Source organism: Drosophila innubila (assembly GCF_004354385.1).
Source record: "Drosophila innubila isolate TH190305 chromosome 2L unlocalized genomic scaffold, UK_Dinn_1.0 4_B_2L, whole genome shotgun sequence".
Lineage (NCBI taxonomy): Eukaryota > Metazoa > Arthropoda > Insecta > Diptera > Drosophilidae > Drosophila > Drosophila innubila.
The window spans coordinates 10,150,159-10,173,196 of NW_022995372.1; the positions used below are offsets into that span (position 1 = coordinate 10,150,159).

General features: G+C 37.7%; 3 protein-coding genes across 3 annotated transcripts; all 3 read left to right on the forward strand.

Moving 5' to 3' along the window:
- Positions 1 to 692: 692 nt before the first annotated feature.
- Positions 693 to 6,410, forward strand: LOC117782048 (protein spaetzle 3). Its single transcript, XM_034618966.1, has 5 exons — positions 693 to 1,881; positions 4,008 to 4,144; positions 4,662 to 4,786; positions 5,406 to 5,852; positions 5,911 to 6,410. The coding sequence occupies exons 1-5, from the start codon at positions 870 to 872 to the stop codon at positions 6,065 to 6,067; spliced, it is 1,878 nt and encodes a 625-aa protein (XP_034474857.1). The 5' UTR covers positions 693 to 869; the 3' UTR covers positions 6,068 to 6,410.
- A 1,741-nt stretch (positions 6,411 to 8,151) lies between these two features.
- On the forward strand, positions 8,152 to 15,407 carry LOC117780309. The gene is made up of 3 exons (XM_034616775.1): positions 8,152 to 8,448; positions 9,005 to 9,294; positions 13,900 to 15,407. Exons 2-3 carry the CDS (start codon positions 9,094 to 9,096, stop codon positions 14,095 to 14,097), a joined length of 399 nt encoding a protein of 132 aa, XP_034472666.1. The 5' UTR covers positions 8,152 to 8,448; positions 9,005 to 9,093; the 3' UTR covers positions 14,098 to 15,407.
- A 3,817-nt stretch (positions 15,408 to 19,224) lies between these two features.
- Positions 19,225 to 22,009, forward strand: LOC117780682 (proline-rich extensin-like protein EPR1). The gene is made up of 3 exons (XM_034617309.1): positions 19,225 to 19,334; positions 19,447 to 19,667; positions 21,184 to 22,009. Exons 1-3 carry the CDS (start codon positions 19,317 to 19,319, stop codon positions 21,533 to 21,535), a joined length of 591 nt encoding a protein of 196 aa, XP_034473200.1. The 5' UTR covers positions 19,225 to 19,316; the 3' UTR covers positions 21,536 to 22,009.
- The last annotated feature ends 1,029 nt before the right edge of the window (positions 22,010 to 23,038 follow it).

A 23,038-nucleotide genomic window follows, 5' to 3' on the forward strand; every position in this document is an offset into this window, starting at 1 on the left:
AAGAGGGCACTTGTAGGGCATGCACAGGTCGTATAGCTGCATGGGTATATTTTTCCGGTTTTGTTTTATTTTTCGATTTACCATTCAAAAAAACTTACGCTGAACTGAACTGAGTGCCCGCTCACTCTTTGAGCAGCAGCTGGGAGCAACTGTTTTTTTATTTTTTTGTATTTATTTTCAAGTCAGTTTTGAGTTTTGAGGCTTGTTGAAACATTTTTCCCATTAAGGTTTTAAAGGCGCACGCCGAGAACAGCTCAGTCTCGATTGTCAGCTTGTCGTGAATGGTTTTTTAGCACAAGAGTCGCGGGTCCGAGTTGCCAACTGCCGTGCAAGTTATTAACACGATATACACAACACACACGGCACTCTACTAGCACCTTAACAACAACAACAGCAGCAAGAATAACAACAACAAGAAGATACATTTGCACATATTTATATACTACATAGCTCGCAATAGACATTCAATTTCGTGTGTGTGTGTGTGAGTGTATGTGCGAGTGTGTGCTATTGAATTTGTGCTATTGTCGCAAGGGGGAGGGAAAGCCACTGATTTGCTTTTGCATAAATCATTTTAAAGCGCGCGCGCTCCACAAAACAAACGCCTCTAATTTTGATTCTGATTGTGACTCTGGTTCTAGTTATAATTCTAATTCAAGTTCCAGTTTTGTTCTAGTTGTAGATCTAATTTCAGTTTTTTTCAATAATTAGGCCAGCCAGCGAGTTTGTTGCCTAAGTCATTTGTATCATGCACTGACGAAATATTTCAATTAAATTTACGTAACTAGCACTCGTCTCGACTCGCGTCGGCTCGCTTTGTTTGGTTTGGTTTCGACTCGTCTTGATTTAATTTACTCACACGACCGGGCATGGCACTGGCCAACTTCTCACTTCCGTTTGGAGCGCTCGCTCAGCCGTGGAGCGCCACTTTGGCCCCACTGCATCCCATACATCAGTTGGCCAGCAATACAAATAATTTGCTATACTCGCCCGCCGATCATCAGCAGCCGCAGACACCCTCCGATGCGGCTCCACTGAACTCCGATTACTATAAAAATAATCCCTATGGCACTCCGGCACTGCACCAGCAGCAGGATCCACAGCAACAACAGCAGCAACAGCAACAACTGCAGCCTGGTTATCCTTATGGTGGTAGCAGACGCAAACAGGGCAGCGCCTATTTGCCACCGACGGGTGGAGGAGCCGTCCGTAACTCGGTGTACCACATTCAGCAGCAGCAGACGCAGCAAAGCCAACAACACACACAGCAAACCCAAGTGGAGGCCAATGAGAATACCGTCTCCTTTCACAGCTCCAGTGCGAGCAGCTCCGGCCAGAGCCAGGGCACACTCCAGCTGACCCAATCCGCTGGAAGAGGCCCTGCCGAGGGCTCCTACACTCGCTATCCCGGTCAGGCACCGCCTCCTCCTTCCGCCGTGAAGCAGCAAAAGCAATACTACAATGCTCATGGCAGCGCCAGTGCGAGTGCCACATTCACTAAGAACAGCGGCAGCTTTAGTATTACGGGTTATGGCAGCAGGCAGCCACCACATCAGCAACAGCAACCGCAACAAACACAGCTACCACAGCTACCAGATCAACAACAGCAGCCACCGCCACCACCACCAGCGCCTCAGGCATCCTCACAGTCGCAACGTGGCAGGCAACAAGGCGGAAGTAAGACGGAGACGCCAGCCTCTACCTACGGCGTTGCACCGCCAGATAATTATCCGGAACGTGGGCCGGGCTTTACGCGTGTCCAGGCGGGTCAAGGGTCAAGGACTCAAGTGCACGCCGTGCTCGATTACGATGTCGAGGAAGGAGAGGAGGAGGATGAGGACGACGATGGCGAATACTACGAGGCGGATGCTCATGATAAAGGTAAGTGAAAAATATCTACTTAAAGAACGTGGGAGTTTTCATACACTGCGAGAAATATTAGCGAAATAAATTTAAACCGACTATATTAGTTCTTTATCAAGATCAATGTTATAAGAAAATATTTAAGTATAATTTTCTTTATAAATAAATGAAGCGAATTATCAATTAATAATTAGATGAAGTATTTACACACGAGAAGAGTAATTCCCCTATTTAGGTATAAAGTTAACGTATATTCATCTTCAATATTACACTTTTTTCTTGGTTAATTATGTACATTAAGTTCAAATTGTGTAGGCAGCAAATGTAAATATTGTAATATTGAAAAAAACAGTTTAATATTTAGAAAACTGTAGTAATAAGAACCTATAAAATATTTAAGCAAAAATACACAATTATTATGTCTTCCTGGATTTTTATACATCTTATATATACATAATAATGCAATATTAGGATCAATTTTTATATTTCTTATTATTAGATCAATTTACAATGAAATTGTTCGATTTTTTGGAACATCATATTATGATGAGTGATTTAGATAGATTAGAGGTATTAGTGCTTATAGATATACTTATGTACATACATATACATATGTTCTTATAAATTATAAAGAATAAGATAAGTTTCGGTATTTAATCTATACATTCCTCGTATGCTCATGTTTTCGTTTTCAAACTTCGATTCCAACTCGAAAATCCAAAGTCATGTTGTCGATTGTTGTTGTTGTTGTTATGGCACCTTCCATTTGGTGAGTTGTTTGCATGTTGTTTTTTTGTGTATCTTTCCAATTGAGAGCAACTTCTGCACATTGCTGTTAAACTGAAACCAAACAACAACAAGAACAACAACAACAGTAACAGTATCGAAATAACTAAATACAACTACTACAAGTAGACGGAGCAAGGTCAAAGGTCTACAAACCTCGCGACAAGGTCGCTATTTGGACAGTAATGGCCAGTGTTTGACTTTTATAGCTGTCGCTGACTAACACGCCACACGATTTATGTATCAACTGTAGTTGTAGTTGTAGTTGTTGTGATGTTGTTGTTGCTCGTCTTTCTTCTTCGTCTTCTAATGAACATGAGCAACACGAAGACAACTAATGCAAATAATAACAACATGTTAGCGATAGTGACAGTTCCTGCCCTCGTCCAAGACACAAAACTGTCAGCGCATTTGATAATTCACTTTTTTCGCTTTGTTCGTTTCGCGTGGCGCCTCTTTGTTTCACTTCATCTCTCAACTCATCTTAACCCATCCCAACTCACCTCAACTCATCTCAATTGTAGCAACCTGCCAAGCCAGACCTCAAGCTCAAGTGCCATCAAGAGGCGTAGGGGGCATAGAGTACAGAGTACAGGGGGAGGTATGTAGGTATATGTAGTATTATGCAAGAAATCGGGCCCCATTCAACGCTTGCCTCTCGACTTGCGTTAAATGCCTCCGAAGACGTGCACCACACTGAGAGCACACATGCATAAGTTCATATGTATATACGTGTAAGATCAAGTACATATATTTTTGTATATAGTCGCATTGTTCAAGTCTTTTGGTTTCACCTTTGTGAAGACGTGAGCTTAAAACGAGTCCATCATGTAATGTTACTGAACACGTATTGAATTACGCTCTGTCTGCACATTGACAAATGTGGACAAGGATTTGTCAATGTGCAGACATAGAATTTGAGATTCGTTAAGTTGCAATGCGTTGCGTTTCGTTGAGTTTTATCTGTGTCCCGCTCTCTCTCTCTCACATCGTGAATGAGACAGAGCGTAATTCGCAACGCATTCCAAAGGGAAAGGGAAAGGCAAAGTCCAGTTATGCTAAGATCCGTTAAGTGAGGTTAAGCCAAGTTAAGATCCGGATGAAGACATTACAAATGCCAAGCATGCAATTCATAAAATTAATATGTCAACTGCATTTCGATTTGTATGCAGAATTGCAATTTTTACACTCATTTCATTTCATTGTATTTTATTTTATATTATTGTATTTTATTTTATTAACCAAGGTTTAACCAAGTCACTGATTAATGGTTACCTATAAAGATTTTATATCCTGTCCTTGCCTTGCCTCATATGAATCACATTTACATAGCTCCAGTTTTAATTTACATTTTTCAGACAAGACAAAGACCAACAGCCAGATGCCCACTGTAACACCTATACAGGGTCCAATCTATCTGAAGAACGGCAGTGTGCCGGTTGTGCCGTTGTTTTCCTATCCAAAATCAAATAATGGCTCATTCTTGCAGATTCCGGTAAGTACTAACTCACCCTCTCACTCTCTTTTTGGGCACGCGCGTTTTTTTCTCTCTCTCTCTCTCTCGATTGGGTCGATCGATCGAGTTTGCTCATTTGCGGAAATAACTTTGACGATCTCTTGTGTATGTGTGTGTGTGTGTGTGTTTGTTTGTTGTGCGTGTGTTTCTCTTCTCGCTGTTGCTTTTTTATTTTGACTGTCTCACGAAGGTCGTGCGAGTTCGTTTCGTTAAGAGGTGTGATGATGATCATACTAAGAGACTAATACTTAAAGTATTCCAAGATGCTGGCAACAGAGAGGACTAAAAGGGGACGAGGGAGCGGTAGAACGTCAGTGTGGTCGTCGCTCCGTGTACTGCACGAATATGCCTGCCTGATAATATGAAACGTATTTTTTTATGTCTTGTTTTGAGTCATATTCACACCCCGCTATAAATTGTTATGGGCCCATTCCAATGCTAATACCAATTAGCTCCCACTCATTCTCCTCTCTCTTCCCTCGTCTCTCCACTTCAGATCTGGTGGACGGCGTTGTCGGTGGCACTCGGCCTGGATGTACGAGGGGATGTGATCAAGGGCGTGCCCTGCATTAAGAGATATCATCAGCTGTTCTGCCCCACGGCAGGAAATAGCTATCCCATGTGAGTATTGACATACGAGTAATCAAGAAACTAAAACAGAATAACCATTAAATGAGACTTCGAGCTGTCCTTCATGTTTTTAAGTAGTTTGTGGGATTTTAAAGCTATAACATTTTATGATGAAATGTGATTCATTTGCAAAACATGAAGTTACCAATTTCATAGAGTTTGTCATATCAAAATGACTTTGCTTTTATTTATCAAAGCGGCATTTTATACTAGCTTAATTCGTGCTAAACATTTTCCAGCTGATTAACTTGTTGATAAATTACGTATTAGTCATAAATATTTAATAATAGAAATAATTAGAAGAAATAATTAGAATTGACATATTATAATAGGACTTTAGATTGATGAACACGATAAATTATACAAATTTTGAGAAAGTGTTTTCAAATTTTATTGCTTGTCTAAAGTCTTGAGTTTATTTACGATTGTTTGTTTTAGTTTATAGAACAAAGCGGCATGGGACTTGAGATAAATTATTAATTTATTAATTTTTTTAATAAAATTCTAAATATTCTACAGTTTTCCAATTGTTTAATAAATTTTTAAGATAATTCCTTAACAAATAGATTGAGATACACATAACTAAAAAAAATCTCTCTTATTTTCCCAGTGACAAGATCGAGAGATTCATTGACGACAACAAGGCATTGATGCGTCGCATGTACGGTGACTTTGAGATGAACATGGAGGGCGGCGGAGGGCAGGCGAAAGTGCGGAAGCGACGATTTATTGACGAGCCGGACATATTCATACCGCCGGGCGCGTATGCAGCGACAGCGGGCGAGGCGGGGGATAGTTACTTCGGGGAGCTACGGAAGAAGCGGCAGGCGGCAGCGGGCGGTGCAAGCAACCGGAATAGAGGAGGCGCTGGAGGCACCAGCAGAGCCAACAATACGCCGGGCAATGCCAATGGAAACTCCGGCACAGGGCGACTCGATGCGTGTGAATCGAAAATCGAAATCGTAACTCCCTATTGGGCCTCGAATTCAGCTGGCAAAATTCGAGCGATTGTCAATACGCAGCACTTTGAGCAGGCGATCCATCAGGAAGTCTGCAGGTAAATTGGATTTTAAGAGTTCCTGGAAAGAGTCTGATTTTTTGAATCTATCCCTTAGCAATACCCAAACTCCGCGCTGCGAGGGCGAATGTGGCTGCGAGCAGAAATATAAATGGCATCGATTACTCGCCTATGATCCCGATAACGATTGCAAGGGCATTTTTATGGATTGGTTCCTGTTTCCTTCATGCTGTGTTTGTAGATGTAATCCCTAGGCATTTCCCAAAACTAACAAAGCGATGGAGAATATGATAAAGAGAAAGTGAATAAGAAAAGAAATTGATATCGATATCGATAGCAGTAACGATAAAGATTTTTAGATACACTTACGTAGAATGCCACTGAATGTATTTTAGTTGTTCTTAAGATAGACCCTAACATTTAAGTTACTCGTTAGCTCGTAACTCTAGTTAAGTCCAAATTTAAGTTTTAACTTTTATACGAGCCATATCCCATCTATCCATATCGTATGCTATATTTCAGCCTTCATTTGTTATTGTATTGTAATTGTAATTGTAAAGCGACTCAACCGAATAAAGATTATAATAATGTGCAAAATAAAGTTGTTTCAGTAATAATATGCCAAGGTTTATAGCTAAAGACTTTAAGTTTTTAACGATAAAATTGCAGGAAAGAGCTTTTGACTCTGCCCATAATTAAAAACAATTGAATAAACATTTGTGGGCTTATAGCTTTCATAATAACTATAAAAATAATAATTCCAAACTTGATGTTTCCTTCTTAGTTATTTCTTTATAACAGAAATTTGAAATAAACTCGGTAAGAACCAACGCATCTAATATGGTCATAACTTTTTGAGCTTGATGTCGACCGAAAAAATACAGTTATTCATGCAATTGGTATGACAATAAAATTGCACAACCTAATGAATATGCTTATTAATGTTTTTCCATAATATGAACAAAAAAACAGATTAAAAAATATATGACTTTTTATATTTGTAAATATTATTATAGAGTTCAATACAAACTCAATTCGGGATAAATATAATTATATATTTCTCTGCTGTCATTCCTTATTCGGATTTACTAAAGATAATTTGCGATTTATTTTCTAATTTGTCCGAGAAACGAACCACGACTAAGCTTCCAGATGCTTAAAGCTGGCTTACCGTTAACCGTTGACTCAGGAAAAGCTTTAATAGGCTGCAATAGCAGCGAGCTTTTGTCTGGCAGCCAGCAGCTTCCGTTTATTTTTAGCACATTATACAAAAGCTTTCGTCTGAAATAAGATTAAGTCAGTGCAAATAGACGGAAGTCCCCGGGCTCAAATGCGAATGCAGCACGAGGACATTTGAGTAGTTAATATATTTTCATATTCTATGAAGGTTTCTGATGTTGTTTTTGAGCTGTTCCATAAAGCGTTTACTTGCTAGCGCTTATAAATGAATTCATTTGTACGCATAGCCCAGATGTTTTCACGTCTCTGATTTCGACTTTGACTTTGACTCTGTTTCTGTCTTTGGGTTCGTTTCTTCGGGGTTTGGTCTGCGTATGTGAGTCTTATATGGTCATAAAAACCCTTGAGATAGAGTTGCCATGCTCGACACGTATTCAATCACAGCAATGGCCACACAAAAGTGCGCTATATCAAAAATTTGGGGCCTGTGGTCGTGCGTGGTATACAAATGGTATCATTTTAATGCAAACATCCGAACAACAACAACAACATTGACAAGAACAATGACAACGATGACAACAACAAGAACAGGAACTATAACATGAGAGCTTGTTGGCCAGTTAGTAGTTAGTGAACTGTACTGAAGATACATTATTGACGCCCGGCAATGTCAACAACTTGCAGTCATGACGACAACGACAACAATAAGAACGAGAGTGTTACCAACAACAACAACAACAGCAGCAAACTCAATGTTAACCATGAAATTTGCTAAGCGAAAACATTTCACCAGATTCTGTTGGGGCGTGCCTGAAAGACGCCCACAGCACAGACAATACACCCATCGCCAACCCACACACACACACACACACACATAGAATGTGTGTTAGTATTATGACAATGATATGGCTATTTTTGTTGTTGTTGTTGCTGTTGCTGTTGTCGCCGCTGCGCGCGCACAAAGTGAAATGTGTAAAGGAATGCGGGGCATTGTCGACTGCTCAAGGATTGTCTTGCCACATTCCACATGCCGTATGCCACATGCCGCATGCCTCACCGCATCCTTGGCAAGCATTTTATTCGTAGCGCATGTGTAGGACGTCATATTCCCGGCCAACTCCTGTGCCCTGTGCTCTTCTTTTTGTTAAATTCTATTCTGTTCTGTTTTGTGCTCTGTGTCATCACGGCCAAAGTGCCACTAAAATCTCGACCGATGCTTTGGCTTTTTGGCTATAAATACAAATGTCTGCACGCAGCTTTGCTTAAAGCTACATTGTTATCCTGGTTCAGCACATCGTACCAGCTCAGCATAAAAAACCAAAAAAATAGTGCAAAATAATAGAAAAAGATAGAGAAAAAAATTAGATAATAATAAGTGGATAGAATCGTGACGCAGTTAAAAGCTTAACTCAACTACAACAACTAATTCCGGGCATAGTTTATTTTTTTATTGCCAGTGAGTGAGTCAGCGTCAGGCAGTTGTTGCAACTGCCACAAAATCCCGAATCCACAATCCATAATCCAGAGTTATTAAACTGCATTACTTTAATATTGTTCATAAACTATTAGTAACTAACTAATTAATGTAAATTTAAGCTGCTAAGCGAGCTTTAACATTAAACCATATTATGCACAACATTTTTTGTACAACTTAACTTCGCTAAAGCGAACCTTCCTATTAATTTACTTTTTTTTTACATCGTATTTTAAAGTAAATTTGCATTTAATTACATTTTCTCGTTAATTTTCTATTCGATATGAGTTGTTATAAAATAGTTTGACTATAATTTTATCTCATTAGAAAAAATCAAAATTTCGTACAGGATTCTAGTAAAACATTGCTATTTTTTTATTTTTTATTACGATGTTTCACTGTAATTTTAAAACTCCATAACGAGATCTCAAATTACTCCACTTATTATTTGACTCGAATGTACTTTTTTTTTTTAAATAAACTCGTATTACTTTTCTTAGTCATTTAAAAATTCACACACTTTCTTATATGACTGCAGGCAATAAATATTCGCCACCAACAGCACCTGTGACCCAACCACCAACAAAACACAACAAAACAAAGGCAAAAATAACAAGAAGGTACAGGATGACAAGCGGCAGGAATCAGAGCCAGGCTCTGTTGCAAGTACACAAGTTGCAAGTGCCGCTGTCGCTGCCGCTGCCGATGTTGCTGCTGCTGTTGATGCTGCTGCTCCTGGTGGTGCCGCCGCAGCCTTGCGAGAGTCGATACCTGCCCACAAGGTCGCATGGCGATGAATTGGATAAGTTGCGTGAGCTGATGCTACAGGTAAGTAGGTGTACTCCCCTCCTCCCCTTCCCCCCAACGTAAATGGATAGCCTGTTGAAAGACCATTAAACATATCATATCTGTGAATTTCGGTTTGTGTGTGTGCCCTTAACGTTTTTGGTGCGTTATTTTTGCGATATAATTAACTAAATGAAAAGAGGCAAAGCGTGGTATTAAGTTGCAATTATGTCGCCAATTATTGAGGTTTTATTTTTCAACGTGTTTTTGTTTTGCTTACTCGGTCAGTCGTTGGATCTTGTTGTTACTGTTGTTGCGGGTTACGGTTACGTCATGGTCCATCAATGGCAGGCCAATGAGCATTGGTTAAAGGGTTACTTACTTCAACCTACACTGATAAAAAAAATGTTCTAAAATCAAGATTTTGGTCTCAAAACTAAGAATTTTGGTCTAAAAAATGCGTTGAAAACATAAAATTCAGTTTTGAGAACATTTTATATAAGACCAAGTTCTAATTTTTAGAATAAATGTTCTTAAAATTAAAATCAAAAGTAAAATATATAATAATTATTTTTTATATTAATAGCTTTTTTTTTTTAATTTTGATTTATATTATATTATATTATATTTTATTCTGTTTTAGTAATTTTATAAATGTTATTTTAATTTGTTACGAGTAAGGTTCGAACCGGCGCGTACTGCTTGACAACTGAAGCGGTTTCTCTAACCTGAGCGACACGGGGCCACCATTTGTTTGATTCGAAATTGTTCATAATTATACTTTTCTAACAATTTAAGATTTTTATTTTTGTATTAAGAACTTTGATTTTTTAGATTAATATTCTTAGTATTAGTATTATGGTCTTAAAACGTTCTTATTTTAAGAACAGAATATTTAAGATGAATGTCCTTGATTTTAGAAGTTGGTCTTTTTTTTCAGTGTACCCCAACTCCAATACGCAGCTCTTCTGACCACATTACTTGCAATTGTTGTTGCTGTGCTTGATGTTGTTGTTGTTGTGGTTACTGCCCGTCTGCAACCGTTTCAAAAATATTTTACATATTTCGCAAGTTGTTTTTTTTTACGTTGGTCGTCTTAACGGTCACATTGGCGTCATCCGAGGTCTGCACAGCCAGCAACTGCCTCAATGCAACAGTGCAACACTGCAACAGTGCAACAGGGCAACAGTACACAGAGCCTGCTCGGCTACAATCCAATCCAATGGCCAACCTGCTGAGCTTCAAGCTCTCATCTTTACCAACCTGCACAATTTCATACTTATACTTATACATTTTATACCTCTTTTTTTTTTGGTCCGAGTATGTATTATTATTTTTATTTTTTCTGTGCTGAGTTTCCTGTTCTTTTTCGCAACCGAATCACAAAAATGCTGCTTAACCGGGGGGGCAATTTAATGGACGTTGGATGTGCTGCGTTTCATATCATTTTGCCACTCGATTTTAGACGCAGCTGCAAGTTGCAATTGCAACCATTTGCTTCACTCGGTTATGACTCTGCAAGCAGTTTTCTGTAGCATCCACTAAATCTTTGAGTCTCTGACTGACAGCTTAAGTTTATTTCTAGATCTGCATCTGTGTCTACTATTTTATATGTCTGCTTCTGGTTAAGTCAAGTCTGTGAATCTGCAAATGAGACTCTTAATGAGTTTCCTCTAGTTCGGTCTCATTCTCATTGCTTTCATAGCTTGTTTAATCATTAGTTCTGTATGTAGTTCTGTCACTTGACCTTCTAGGAGTTTTCGGTTTCTTTGTCTCAGGCAGAGACTCTCTGGCTACTTTACTATGAGACGTCTCTAGGTCTGTTTAATTTCCTCTCAGTCTATGGTTTTTTACAGTCTAGCCTTTGCAAATAATAAAATTATTTTAAAGGAAAAACAATTTACACTTCTTCTAGTTCCATAAATACCTATAAAAAGGAACCAGTAAAAAAATTAAATTTTTTGTGGCAACATTTATTTAGAATAATGTGGAATCATTTAAGTATGTAGATAAAATGTCTCGATTTAAGGAATATATCACCAAATAATAAAAATGTTGATTACTATTTGAAACAAAAATTCAACATGAGTTAGAAAAGCTACTTTTTCTATTATTGAACTTTTATCTTCTAACTTTCGCGCAGACTTCCTGTCTCTGGGATCATCTCCCGGTTATCCTACCTTCCAAAATCTAAATTTATGCCTCAGCCTCATGTTCTATTTGCCGTATCTGTATCTGAATTTGAAGATTAGGCCACTCTATCTCTATCTATACTTTTACCCCTATTGTTGTCTATCCATCAGAGTCTGAGTTAAAAACCAAATTTGAATCTGAGTCATGTTATGGCACTTGGAAATCGATAAAGCGCTGACGTGCGACGCAGACAAAGATGCTTTTAGCCAAAAGAGACAACGGGCAAGAGCGACGCCAGTAGCATTGAAAGAAAAAAAAATATATAGAAATGAAAGGAAGAAAAGAAAAATCAAACAAATTAAGCAAAAAGGTGGAGGGAAAATAAAATGTCAAATAGCAAACGATGACGTCGCTGCTCTTTCTGCAGCTGACGCTGACGCTGGCGGCGTCGACGCTGACGTTGACGTTGACGTTGACGTCAACGTCGACCGCTGACGAAGGTTGACTTTGACTCGGCTACGTCACGCAGAAAAATAATACGAAAATTCCACTTGTCAGTTGATAGCAATAATGCATTGAACCTGAGATCATGAGTTGGCAAACAGCTCAGCTTATTGTTAATTAGCCTGGGGATGTCACATGCTTCACTTAGCGATGGCAAAATGGAAAAAACAATTTTACGACTCATTCGCAAAATGGAAAAATATGTTGAGAACTTTTCAAAAAGTTAACGGTAGAAAAAGAAGTCAAATTTAAGACACTTTATTAACTTTCGAATTTAAATCCAGTCTTCAATTTTAATATTATCAATTATTATTAATGAATATTAGACAAATATTTATGGAATTTTTTTTTTATGGTTTATTTATATATTTAACTCAATATTGTTATTAAAGACCATTCCATTTATCTTTTTACTCTTTTTATTTATTAGGTATATTTAAACCAATTAAAATAATAATTACGCTTAAGCTCATATGTAACAATAATTTGCTTAACATAATCACAATAATCAAAAATCAAATTAACATGTCTATAAATAAATAACAATAAATAAACCACAAAAAGTAATACAAATCTGAGGTCAGACAGCCAAAATATTCGCTTAAATTTTTCAAAATTGTGCCACAATGATTTGATGAAATTTCATCCAACTTCATGGTAAATTTAATAATAAATTGAATAAATCGATTTGCGCAAATTATTTATTGGTGTCTGACCTTAGCATTACAATTTTTATGGCATCCATCTGATTAGACGAGTCAATAATGCCCTTATGAGACTTGGGCTATTGACACTTAATTGTTAATACATATTTGAGAGAGGGCATTTATTGGCAGACGTGTGGCAAGTGTGCCGAGTGTACCGAGTGTTGCAACCCTCGTTAAATCATTCACGACCCCTGATGCCCATCACTATCCGGCCATCAGACAATCCAGACAAACAGAAACTCAACAATTCACATCCACAAAGAAAAAGACCCTTATACAATCACATAACTTTGCACTTAGCGGCAACTCTCAAATTAAACTGTCCAAATTGTGAGGACGCTTGCCACATCTGTCTTGGGGTGGCTGGGGGATGACCGGGGGGAGCGGGGATGCAAAAAGATGGATCTAAACCCTCCTAACCAGATGCAATGCGATAACAGCCTCAGCTGCTTCCTTATATTCGTATTTGTATCTTAACGTTTAACTGCAATCGTTGCAGTCCAAAAGTTATTAATAACTCACAACAACTAGAGACTAAACAAAGCGAAGAGAAGTAACAACAACGACAACAGCAACAACAACAAAAACAACAAACTTTTAAATTAGCAATAATATAATTACTTGGCGCAAAATTGTTTTTAGGTTTTTCTTTCGTTCACACATCGTTCGCCAAAACAAAAGAGTTCGAGGGCTGGGAGCAAGATGTTATGGAGGGAGGGAGAGAGGGGTTGGGCGGAGGAACCTGGCGTCTGATAATTACACGACAATACCCCCCATTAACACATTTTCAGTCATTATCAACGCTCACAGCGGCTGCTGCCTTCATATGGAGTCAGCCTCCATCTTCATCTTCATCTCCATCTCCATCTTTACCTCCAATTTCGACCCGGGTTTAGCCTCCGACTGCGATTGCGATTTCAACTCCGGTTGAGCCTCAAGACAACGTTACAGATCTGACTAAAGTTCATTCGATTTAATGATCCGCCAAAAACCTGCGACCGAACTTCCCACACGACGCAGCTGCTAGTGGTGTTGGTGGTGCGAGTGGTGTTGGTGGTGCTAGTGTTTCTGATGGTGTTGAAGGCGTTCGGTTGCGCTGCATAAATATTCGACTAAGATTTCAACAGATTTTTGAAATAACTAACAAACTCACAATCTCAGAGATCCGTTACGCTTTATGTAAGCAACAGCAACAACAAAAATAATAACAATAACAAGTGTACGATAATAATAATAACAACCATAATAACAATAACAATTGCAAGTTTAACTCTCTTTTTTTTTTATTTTTCTTGTCTTGCAGATTTTGGAGTCAAGCAATGAGGATTCCCAAAACCAGCAGCAACAACAACAACCACTACAACAACAACAACGACAAATGCGTATGCACAACGAGGCCAACAATCCGCTGACCGGTCAGCGTAGCTCAAATGCCGCCTGGCTTCAGAAATTGGGAGCAATGGGCGCACTTGATACGGAGGGCGGCTATCGCCCATACTAGAGACAACGGAACAAGCCGAACCCATTCGTGACGACTCCAAAATTTAAAGCAGCAATGCAAAATCATTTCGAAATGCATATTAATACTATTCCAAACTAAACTCAAGATGGTTCCGATTCAAGTCCACTTTTTTAATGATATTATATCATTTGTAACATTTCGAAACTTTTCAATTATAAGTTTGAAAATTTGGATGCGTTTCGAAAGGATTTTCCATTGCTAAACGATATAACTCAACGGTTTTAATGCGCTCGCAAACTGAACTCAAAGGGCTTAAAAGTTCCTATATTAGAACAATAATTTTTAACTTTTACGACTATTCGCAAAAAAAGAAACAAAAAAAATCAAAGAAAAATTGAATCAAATTATGATATACTCGTTCATACATGTACTTTTCTGGTTTACCTTTTATGATACTTGAAATGTTTTTTTACCCTGTACTCTAAATGAAAATACAAAAAAGTATTGTCATTTTTAGAGAAGGTTTGTAACAGGCCAATTTTTATGCATAGTGTATACCCGATCATGTATATTTTTAAATTAACGATGAAAAAAAGATAAAGTAGACCCGATCTTGGGTGTACACATAAGTGATGGCAATCTTTATGAAAACTTAAAATTTTATTGAAAACACACGCTGAAGGAAACGAAGAAACCATTTTTCTTCAAGCAATGACATTTTATGGCTTGCAGCATGTGTTGAAATACTTGCCAGGGTAATTCCTAGCTGAGTACAGGGTATTTCGCAAAGTTCTTTCCTTGTTTTTCTTTAATTGTAAAGTGTATGTATGTTAACGCGCAACGAACAATATACTTAGTATTGTGGCTGGCTTTTCTGTTGCCATGGCTGAAACAAAAAGTCAATTGTAAATATTTAAACCCCGTCCCTGAAAGCATAAAACTGGAGTTTTAATGGGCCCCAAGGCTGGCCAAATAAATATAAATTACGAGTATATTACTACTTACCAACTACCACAAATTAAAATGCCGACGACGCTACTTCTTCTTCTTCATCCACAACAAGTATAAAGCAAAAGAGGAAGAGCAACAACACAATTTGGTTTTGGCCTCCACGCAGCACAAGTTACGTCTGTTTTTCATTTATATATAACTATATATGTATATATATATAACTATATATTGTACTTATAGATATATAAATATATACCCATATATACAATTGGGATTACAATGCAGCCCCGTTTATATTCGCGATACAACTACAAATGTACATTTAATTGTTGTTAACTTACGTTATCTTTATCGTTATTACTTATGATTAAAAACAATAAAAATCATTTTCAATGCAATGCCAACAATTGTATTTACCTTTTTTCGGGCCTCCTCTTGTTAATTAGATCTTCGGCCGCTGATATGGCAATGGGGAGAGGGGGAAAAACAGTGGGGAGGAAAACGCTTATGCAATGCACACATGTAATAACATTTTACATCATCCTCATGCACACATGTATGCACGACTGTACGTATGTATCTGACAGATACACAGATACAATACTGAGCAGAAGATACAGGTCACATGCTTCCCAAGACTCAATTTACTTTCTTCACGGCGATGTCTTCAAGTGCAACTCTTGACAAATTAAAACTAACAAGTGGCGATTGCCAACGCACCCACCTGGCCGATCGACCGACCCAAGCCGAGCCCATTAGCATCAGATACAGATACAATATCTGTATCTCTGTTTGTCTGTCTGTCAGCGTACCCTTACCAGTATAAGTGCCTTCCACTCACTTAAACGGTCCCAAAACTCCAAAAGTTCCGTTGGCATTGCCGCATATTCAGCTTGTTTCTTTTTTTGTAAACGCATTTTAATTGATTTTTATGTTAATACAATATAATTTAAATGGGTTTTTTGTCTTATTTCGTTTCTGTTACATAAAGTCAAAAAGATACTTAATAATAATTAGTATCTGAGCTTGGCAAGGTGTCGATCCAAATGATGATGCTTCCCCTGCGTTTTCAATGGAGAAAGCAACAAGATTAAACGCATTGAGAAAGATGAGAAATGGTTTCTGAAACTCGACGAATGACAAGAAATACGATAAGTGAATCATGAACGAACTGTCTAAAAGATAAAGATACAATATTGATAAATGAATAAATGAAGATGGGTATGTGGATACATACAGTAATCTATTTTTATCTATATTTTTATTTTATTATATCCCATGCGAATTCCGAATGTATGTGTTAGAATTACAATAAGAATACTGACAACAAAACTTAGAATAAAATTAACACAAATCAAAATGGAAATGGAAAACAGAAAGGAAATTCAAATAAGAGAAAGATTCGGAGTACAATCGATTGAATTTTCTTTTATAGTAAAGCACAGTTTAAATCGCTTTCATCATTCCAGAGGTACGTCAAAATTTACCATTTTTTCTGAAAATAAACCAAATTATTAGCTGATAAGAAAAAAGTAAAAAATTACAATAAAATCTATTTTGACTTGGTATTTTTCTAACTTTAGTCTTCACAATATTATCCCTTAATATTAACTAGAACTTAAATAATTTTGCTATCTAATTTAATTTATTATTCATATTAAGTGTCCGAATAACATTCTTAGAGGGAGTCATAATTGTATCACTTAATGTATCTATATATATTATTATTTCCATATTTATATCTTCAGTTATTATTTTTCAGTTAAGGATTCCACTCAATGTAAGAGCCGCTGGCGGGGGAGTTGCTCCGTGTGACCCAGGAGCAGTCAAAATACTTACATATACCCTAACTGAAGCATCTTTATTCGCTGCAATGTGGTTGATGGTGATGATGAGGATCTCGAGTGCGAGAGATGAGAGCTGGAAATTGAGGAAATGCGACGTGCGCCTCTGATGAATAACAAAATCAACAACTGAAAACATGGCAAAAAACATTTGCCGTTTGACTAACGGCTTTATAAATGATGGCCTCGAGGAAAAGTGACGGTTGCATTTGTGGTTGTTGCAGTTACAGTTGCAGCTGACAGCGCTGCTAGTTACTAGCAAGTTGCAAGCTCCTAGTTGGACGTTGCACGTTACCAGTTGCAAGTTCCAGTTGCAGTGTCGTCCTCGTTCCCGCTGATTTTATTAAATTCCGACTGGCAGCCCCTTCCTATATTCAGGAGTGCCTCTTAATCGATCTATTGCATTTTTATCGACAATGTGCATATCAATTTCCATAACACCTCGGGCCAAAAATGTCTGCTAAACAAAGGTAGGGAACAGATTGCCAGGGAACAGATTGCCCGATCGTGACATAAAAAACAAAAAAGATGAGAGAAAAGAAAGAAAATCTTCGAATAAAAATAAACAAACAAACGTAAATTTTGGCCAATCATATTTTAGATGTACAAATAGAAAGGGGGAGGAAATACGAATAGAAATAATGTCATTGCCGTGGATCAGGCAATACTCAAAATTATTGAATAAACCACGAACAAATTAAATTAAAGAAATTCGTAGCCAACTGTTGCATTATGTCAAAAAATGGAAATGAAGATGGAAATGACGATGACGATGGAGATGGAGATGTAGATGGTATCCCAACAAGACCGTGAAGCTCATTATTAACTTATTGCAGTAAGCATAGTGAGAGAGAAATACGAGGGAGTGGGAAAAAGAGAGTGTAAGAGCGAGAGGTAAAAACAAAAGACTGGACTGTATGAAGAAATGAAATAATACCAACATCAGTCCAGTTACAGTTGAGTCCAGTTGCCCCCCTTTCCAGAGTGTGAATCCACATAAACATCCACATTCATTGAAATTGAAAGTGAATCGTGCCACACGATCCGACCAAACAAACGACGATACGATCCTCCAAGCCAAATGATCAAAATACTTACTCGTAATAATAATATAACAAATACAAAGGCAAAGACAATACCACAAAAAAAAAAAAAACAACAAAAATTTTTAAGTAAAAAAGTACAACTTTATGGTACAATCTTTAAACTGAATCTTAAATACTCTTGAATATTTCAAGCAATAAATTCTTAGATTCAATTAAATGTTCAGTTATATTATTTAATAATATTATTAGAGAACTTAGCAAAATGGCGCTAGAGAAATCTTATTAAAACGCATACTACTTGTAAAGTTTTTCAGGCTTTTAAGTATAAAATATTATATTATTAAGATATTTATTGATTACATTTGATGTAGAATTAAAACAATTCATGTTGTTTTTTTTAATTTTATATTAAATGTTTCATAGTTTCGTATGACGACCTCTATAAGTGGACGTTCAATTGAATTGACAATATTTGATTCTATACCATTTTTTTTATGTCTAGATAAGGGCTTTGATAAATTTTTGAGATATGTTTTGTTCAATGCTTTAGTATCAAATATATAAATTTAATAAAATTAAGGTGAACTTTGAAAAAAGTTTATAAATTAACCCTTTTGCTATAGACATAACTCATAACATAACATAATCTAACTTACTAACATAATCTAACTTTGTTAACTACATGTGTAAGATTAAAGATGCTTCTTTCTAATCCCAATTGACTCTATGGTAAGTACAGCAAGGGTATCGAATCAGTTAAAATTAAAAAGGAAAACCAAAAACAAAAACAAAAAACTAAAAAACGGTCAACAACAACTATGCGGTCGCAGTCGCTGTTGCGTTCGCTGTCGCTGTCGCTGTCGACGTCGTTGTCGCTGTCGCAGCTAGGAGCAGCGTAAGCATGAGCTTCGGTTTCGGCTTCACCTTCGTCTTCTGCTTGAGCTTGAGCTTAAGCTTCAGTTTCCCGCAGACCCAGATGACTGCCAGCTGCTGTGGCTCTTTTGCCAGTGTTTTTGATATTGTTATTGTTGCTGCGGCTGAGCTGCTGCTGCTGCTGCGGCCGTTGTTGTTTTTTTGTTTTTGTTGTTGCTTTGCTTGTTGTTATTGCCGCCGCTTTATACGTTTCAATTTCTTCATGGTTATGCGCTCTTTACCAACTGCTGCTGCTGCCGCTGCTGTTGCTGCTTCTTCGTCTGTGGCCGTCGCTGCTGCTGCTGCCGACGTCGCTGCTGATTTTTATTTAATTTTTATTTCTCGCCACAGAGCGGCGCTATAAAAGAAACTGCAAAAATCGTTGTGGCATGCAGTAAGAGTAAGAGGTTCCGCGTCGAACGAACTCCAACGATTGTCAGATTCACATTTAACGGATATATAAACATATAGTCAAGCAATCTATACTCGATCAATACTAAGCATAATGCAGTCCAGTTGTGTGGTATGTGTTGTGCCAGTCATGTGTTTGTGTGTGTGTGTGTGTTTTTGTGTTAAGTTCCTAAATGATGATTTTATTGTAATTGCTCTGTTCTCGCTCTCTTTCTACGGTGCAGATCGTGCTCGTCTTGGCCAGCGCAGCGTTGGTGGCCGCTCGTCCGGAGCCACCTCGTGACACCTATAGCGCACCACCGTCCAGCAGCTATCAGCCAAGTGGACCCAGTGGCGGCTATGGCGCACCTGCACCACAATATGGACCACCGCAGCAGCCGCCAGTGGTGCACAAGCATGTCTATGTGCATGTGCCACCACCAGAGCCAGAGTACCAGGCACCCAGGTGAGAATCAAGCCAAAGTCAACTACTAAACTCACTGGGAATTATTATAAAGGAGATCTATAAATTTGATAGAATATTTAACTAGTATGATTTTTATCATCTAATGATCTTCCACAGATCTAGTTCATTATTTCAAAACTGTTCTTTAAGATATATACTCCTTAATTTCTCCTTAATTTATGATAATATTTATTTAATATCACATTAAATTAACGTGATCAAGATAATGTACATTAGATCTATGGTCCCGAATTAGTTAATTTTTCCTAAAATGTATTCTCCTTTAAATCTATAGTCTCAAACTCTTAATTTATTCCGAACTGATCCTCAAGATTTATACCCTTTAATACTGTTAAGTTATGATAATATTTTTAAGGATATTTCGTTCTTAATATAACCGTATCTAAGCTCAAACGAGAATTTTTAGTTCCGAACTATTTAATTTTTTCGAAATATTCCTCAATGTATACTACTCCTTCATTTTTTAATGTTGTAATCTTTTTAATCTTTTAATTATTGTGAAAATATTTCTTCTTCAATATAACCATATCTGATTCAGATAATTGATCATCATTAATGATAAGCCAAGTCTTCCACTTAATTTCCCACTCGTTTTGTTTTAATAGTTACCATTATATGTTATTCAATTATGAATTGTCGTGTTACGAATATTCTCCCACAATTCAAGAGGTACATGCGATATTGCTGTGACACAGATGGAGTTTTGAATGTACTCGTATCATCATAAGTAGTTAGTACTTTGTTTATATCTCGGTTGCAAAACTCTAGTTTAATCATCTAATCTGGCACAGGGCCCACTTCTTCTCCGCCCTCTACGGGTTGATTGCGTTTTTTGCATTATCATTTGCGACAGACAGTGAAGGGGAATTTTATTTGAATTTCAATTTCAATTCCAATTTTAATTTCAGTTTTAATGTGCGGCATTTGTTGGGTACATGGTAAATTATTTAATACCCTCGTAAGAGTTGGTCTAACTTTTATTATCGTGTCTCTCTCCTCTCTCTTTCACACCAAAATGTCTCGGAATGCTTAGTGCAAGTTTGTCATTTGTATTGTGTCGTCTTCTTTCGTCGCTTGTAAGAGTCGGGTAATCTTAATTACCAGGGGAAAGATATGGTGATGAAGACAGTCAAAGCGTGACTAAAATGTTACCTAAGTTTTACTATATTCGTAGCATTTTCCAGTTAATTATTGCACTCGTCGTGTACAGACGGTAGAGGGACAGGAACACAATTACCATAGAGAGTACATCAATTTATATAAGCCCTAGAGAATTGGCCAGAAACTTAGTAGAGGGTGCTGGAACATATTGGTAGTGGTAACAACGCTGTGGGCGGTAATTGTGACAGCTCGTTATTAGCCATAAAAACAAGTTGTTTTTTTTTGGGTCGGGCCTTGGGTCTTGGGGCAGTAATAATTTGCATATCCGTATCTTGTGACTTATATAAAACCCTTCTTCTCTCTCTCTCTCCGTCTGTCTTTTTGATCATTTTAGGAAGCCTCTGTATGTGCCGCCACCACAGAAGCACTACAAGATTGTCTTTATCAAGGCACCATCTCCTCCAGCACCAACTGCTCCGATAATCCCACAGTTCCCACAGAACGAGGAGAAGACTTTGGTCTATGTGCTGGTCAAGAAGCCCGAGGAGCAACCAGACATTGTCATTCCAACGCCGGCACCAACGCAACCCAGCAAGCCCGAGGTCTATTTCATCCGCTACAAGACCCAGAAGGAGGAGACTGGACCCTATCCCAACAGCATTGCTCCTCCTTCGGAATATGGTGCGCCTGCCGCGCCTCCAGCTCCATCCGCGCCCAGCAGCTCCTACGGTGCGCCTTCCCACTAGATGGAGTCCTCAGCAAGCCCATATCATGGTTTATCCCATTGAAAGCTACATCATGGTTTTTGTTTATCTTTTTTTTTGTTTCATTTCAAGAAAAGAAAAAAAACGACTTAACGTGTGACAAAGTTTACGATCAACGAACATCCCCCTTCCAATCATTATTGTTGTTTCTTATGTAATTTTTACCTCTAAACATTCTCCAATAGGCTGTTTGTTTCAATTTGTTTGTGTAATCTTAAGTGTAATTATAGTTCTTTAAGCACATGCGTTATATACATATACAAATACGAATATATATCTCACATTTTCGACTATATATAGATATACTTTTATATATAATCGCACATGATACATTTATCGCAAATGCATTTCAACTAGGCAAATACCTAGCGTTATTTCAGTAAATTGTTGTTGTTGAGCACAAAGATAATGTGTAATTTGAGAAAAAGCACTAAAAAGAACAAAAAAAAATGTAAAGAAGAAGAATGATACTCAAGTATATATTGTATATGTTAAAAGAATGGATAAAGAGAAATAAAAGCTTAACAAATTATCTTTAAAAATCTCATGTTTATTTCTTAAGATGATTTAAAATCTTTTTTATTTATTCATTCATACTTTCAAATTCCTAGGATAATCAAAAAGTGACAATAAAGTGTTGAAGCATCATTTAAAAAGTAACGGAAATGTGACAGCATTGCCAGACGTAAGTGACAATTGTTAAGTAACTGCCAGTGACTGTAAAACTGTTTTATAGTCTCATCTGCCAATCATTAAACTTTATAATCGGGATTATCAAATATCATAAAATAACGATGGTTTACTTGTGTATTTAAAAACAATTTAGAAGCACACATTTAACTACACTCTTAAACATTTTGTAAACACTTTGAAGCATAGTTAAGAGCACACTTGAGTTTTGCAACTTTAATTGAGACATATTGTCAGTCGACAACAACAACACTTTTAACGGCTTTTGGGCCCCAGCCTTTGGCCGTTATCGCATCCTGTTCAAAGCCCACCCAAATCCACCCATACATGGATAGATAGATGCTTTTAAATACACACACTCAACGGACTCTACTCGGCTGTCAAATGTAAGCGAACTTAAAACACATCGTTTGCATTTTGGGGCCTCTCCAAAACCCCTTTACCCCCTCCATCCACCAACCCCTGCTCCATGCGGCACTTAAGTGACGCTTCAGCTTCTCAACTATCGCCGTGAGTGTCTGTGTGCGTGCTTTTTGCTCCTCTTTCCAAATGTATGTGTGTGTGTGCATGCTTTTTTTTTTAGCATTTTGATGTCTACAATATAAACATCATTTGCGTTGTTCCTTTTGTTTTAGCCTCGCTGATTTTGTTTACCTGTGCTTTCAAACGGCAACGGGAAAGAGAGCTTTATCCGACTGCCTGCGTGTGTTCTCTTAGCGCGCGGCAGTCCAAAAGCGAAAGTTCAACCCTAAGCGAAAGCACAGCACTGCCAGCACGAATCAAAACTCGCTCATT

Coding starts and splice junctions, on each gene's coding strand:
- LOC117782048 (XM_034618966.1), top strand. CDS start 870: ATGGCACTGGCCAACTTCTCACTTCCGTTTGGAGCGCTCGCTCAGCCG. Junction 1,882..4,007: donor GGCGGATGCTCATGATAAAG/GTAAGTGAAAAA, acceptor TACATTTTTCAG/ACAAGACAAAGACCAACAGC. Junction 5,853..5,910: donor ATCCATCAGGAAGTCTGCAG/GTAAATTGGATT, acceptor TCTATCCCTTAG/CAATACCCAAACTCCGCGCT.
- LOC117780309 (XM_034616775.1), top strand. CDS start 9,094: ATGACAAGCGGCAGGAATCAGAGCCAGGCTCTGTTGCAAGTACACAAG. Junction 9,295..13,899: donor TGCGTGAGCTGATGCTACAG/GTAAGTAGGTGT, acceptor CTTGTCTTGCAG/ATTTTGGAGTCAAGCAATGA.
- LOC117780682 (XM_034617309.1), top strand. Junction 19,668..21,183: donor CCAGAGTACCAGGCACCCAG/GTGAGAATCAAG, acceptor TGATCATTTTAG/GAAGCCTCTGTATGTGCCGC.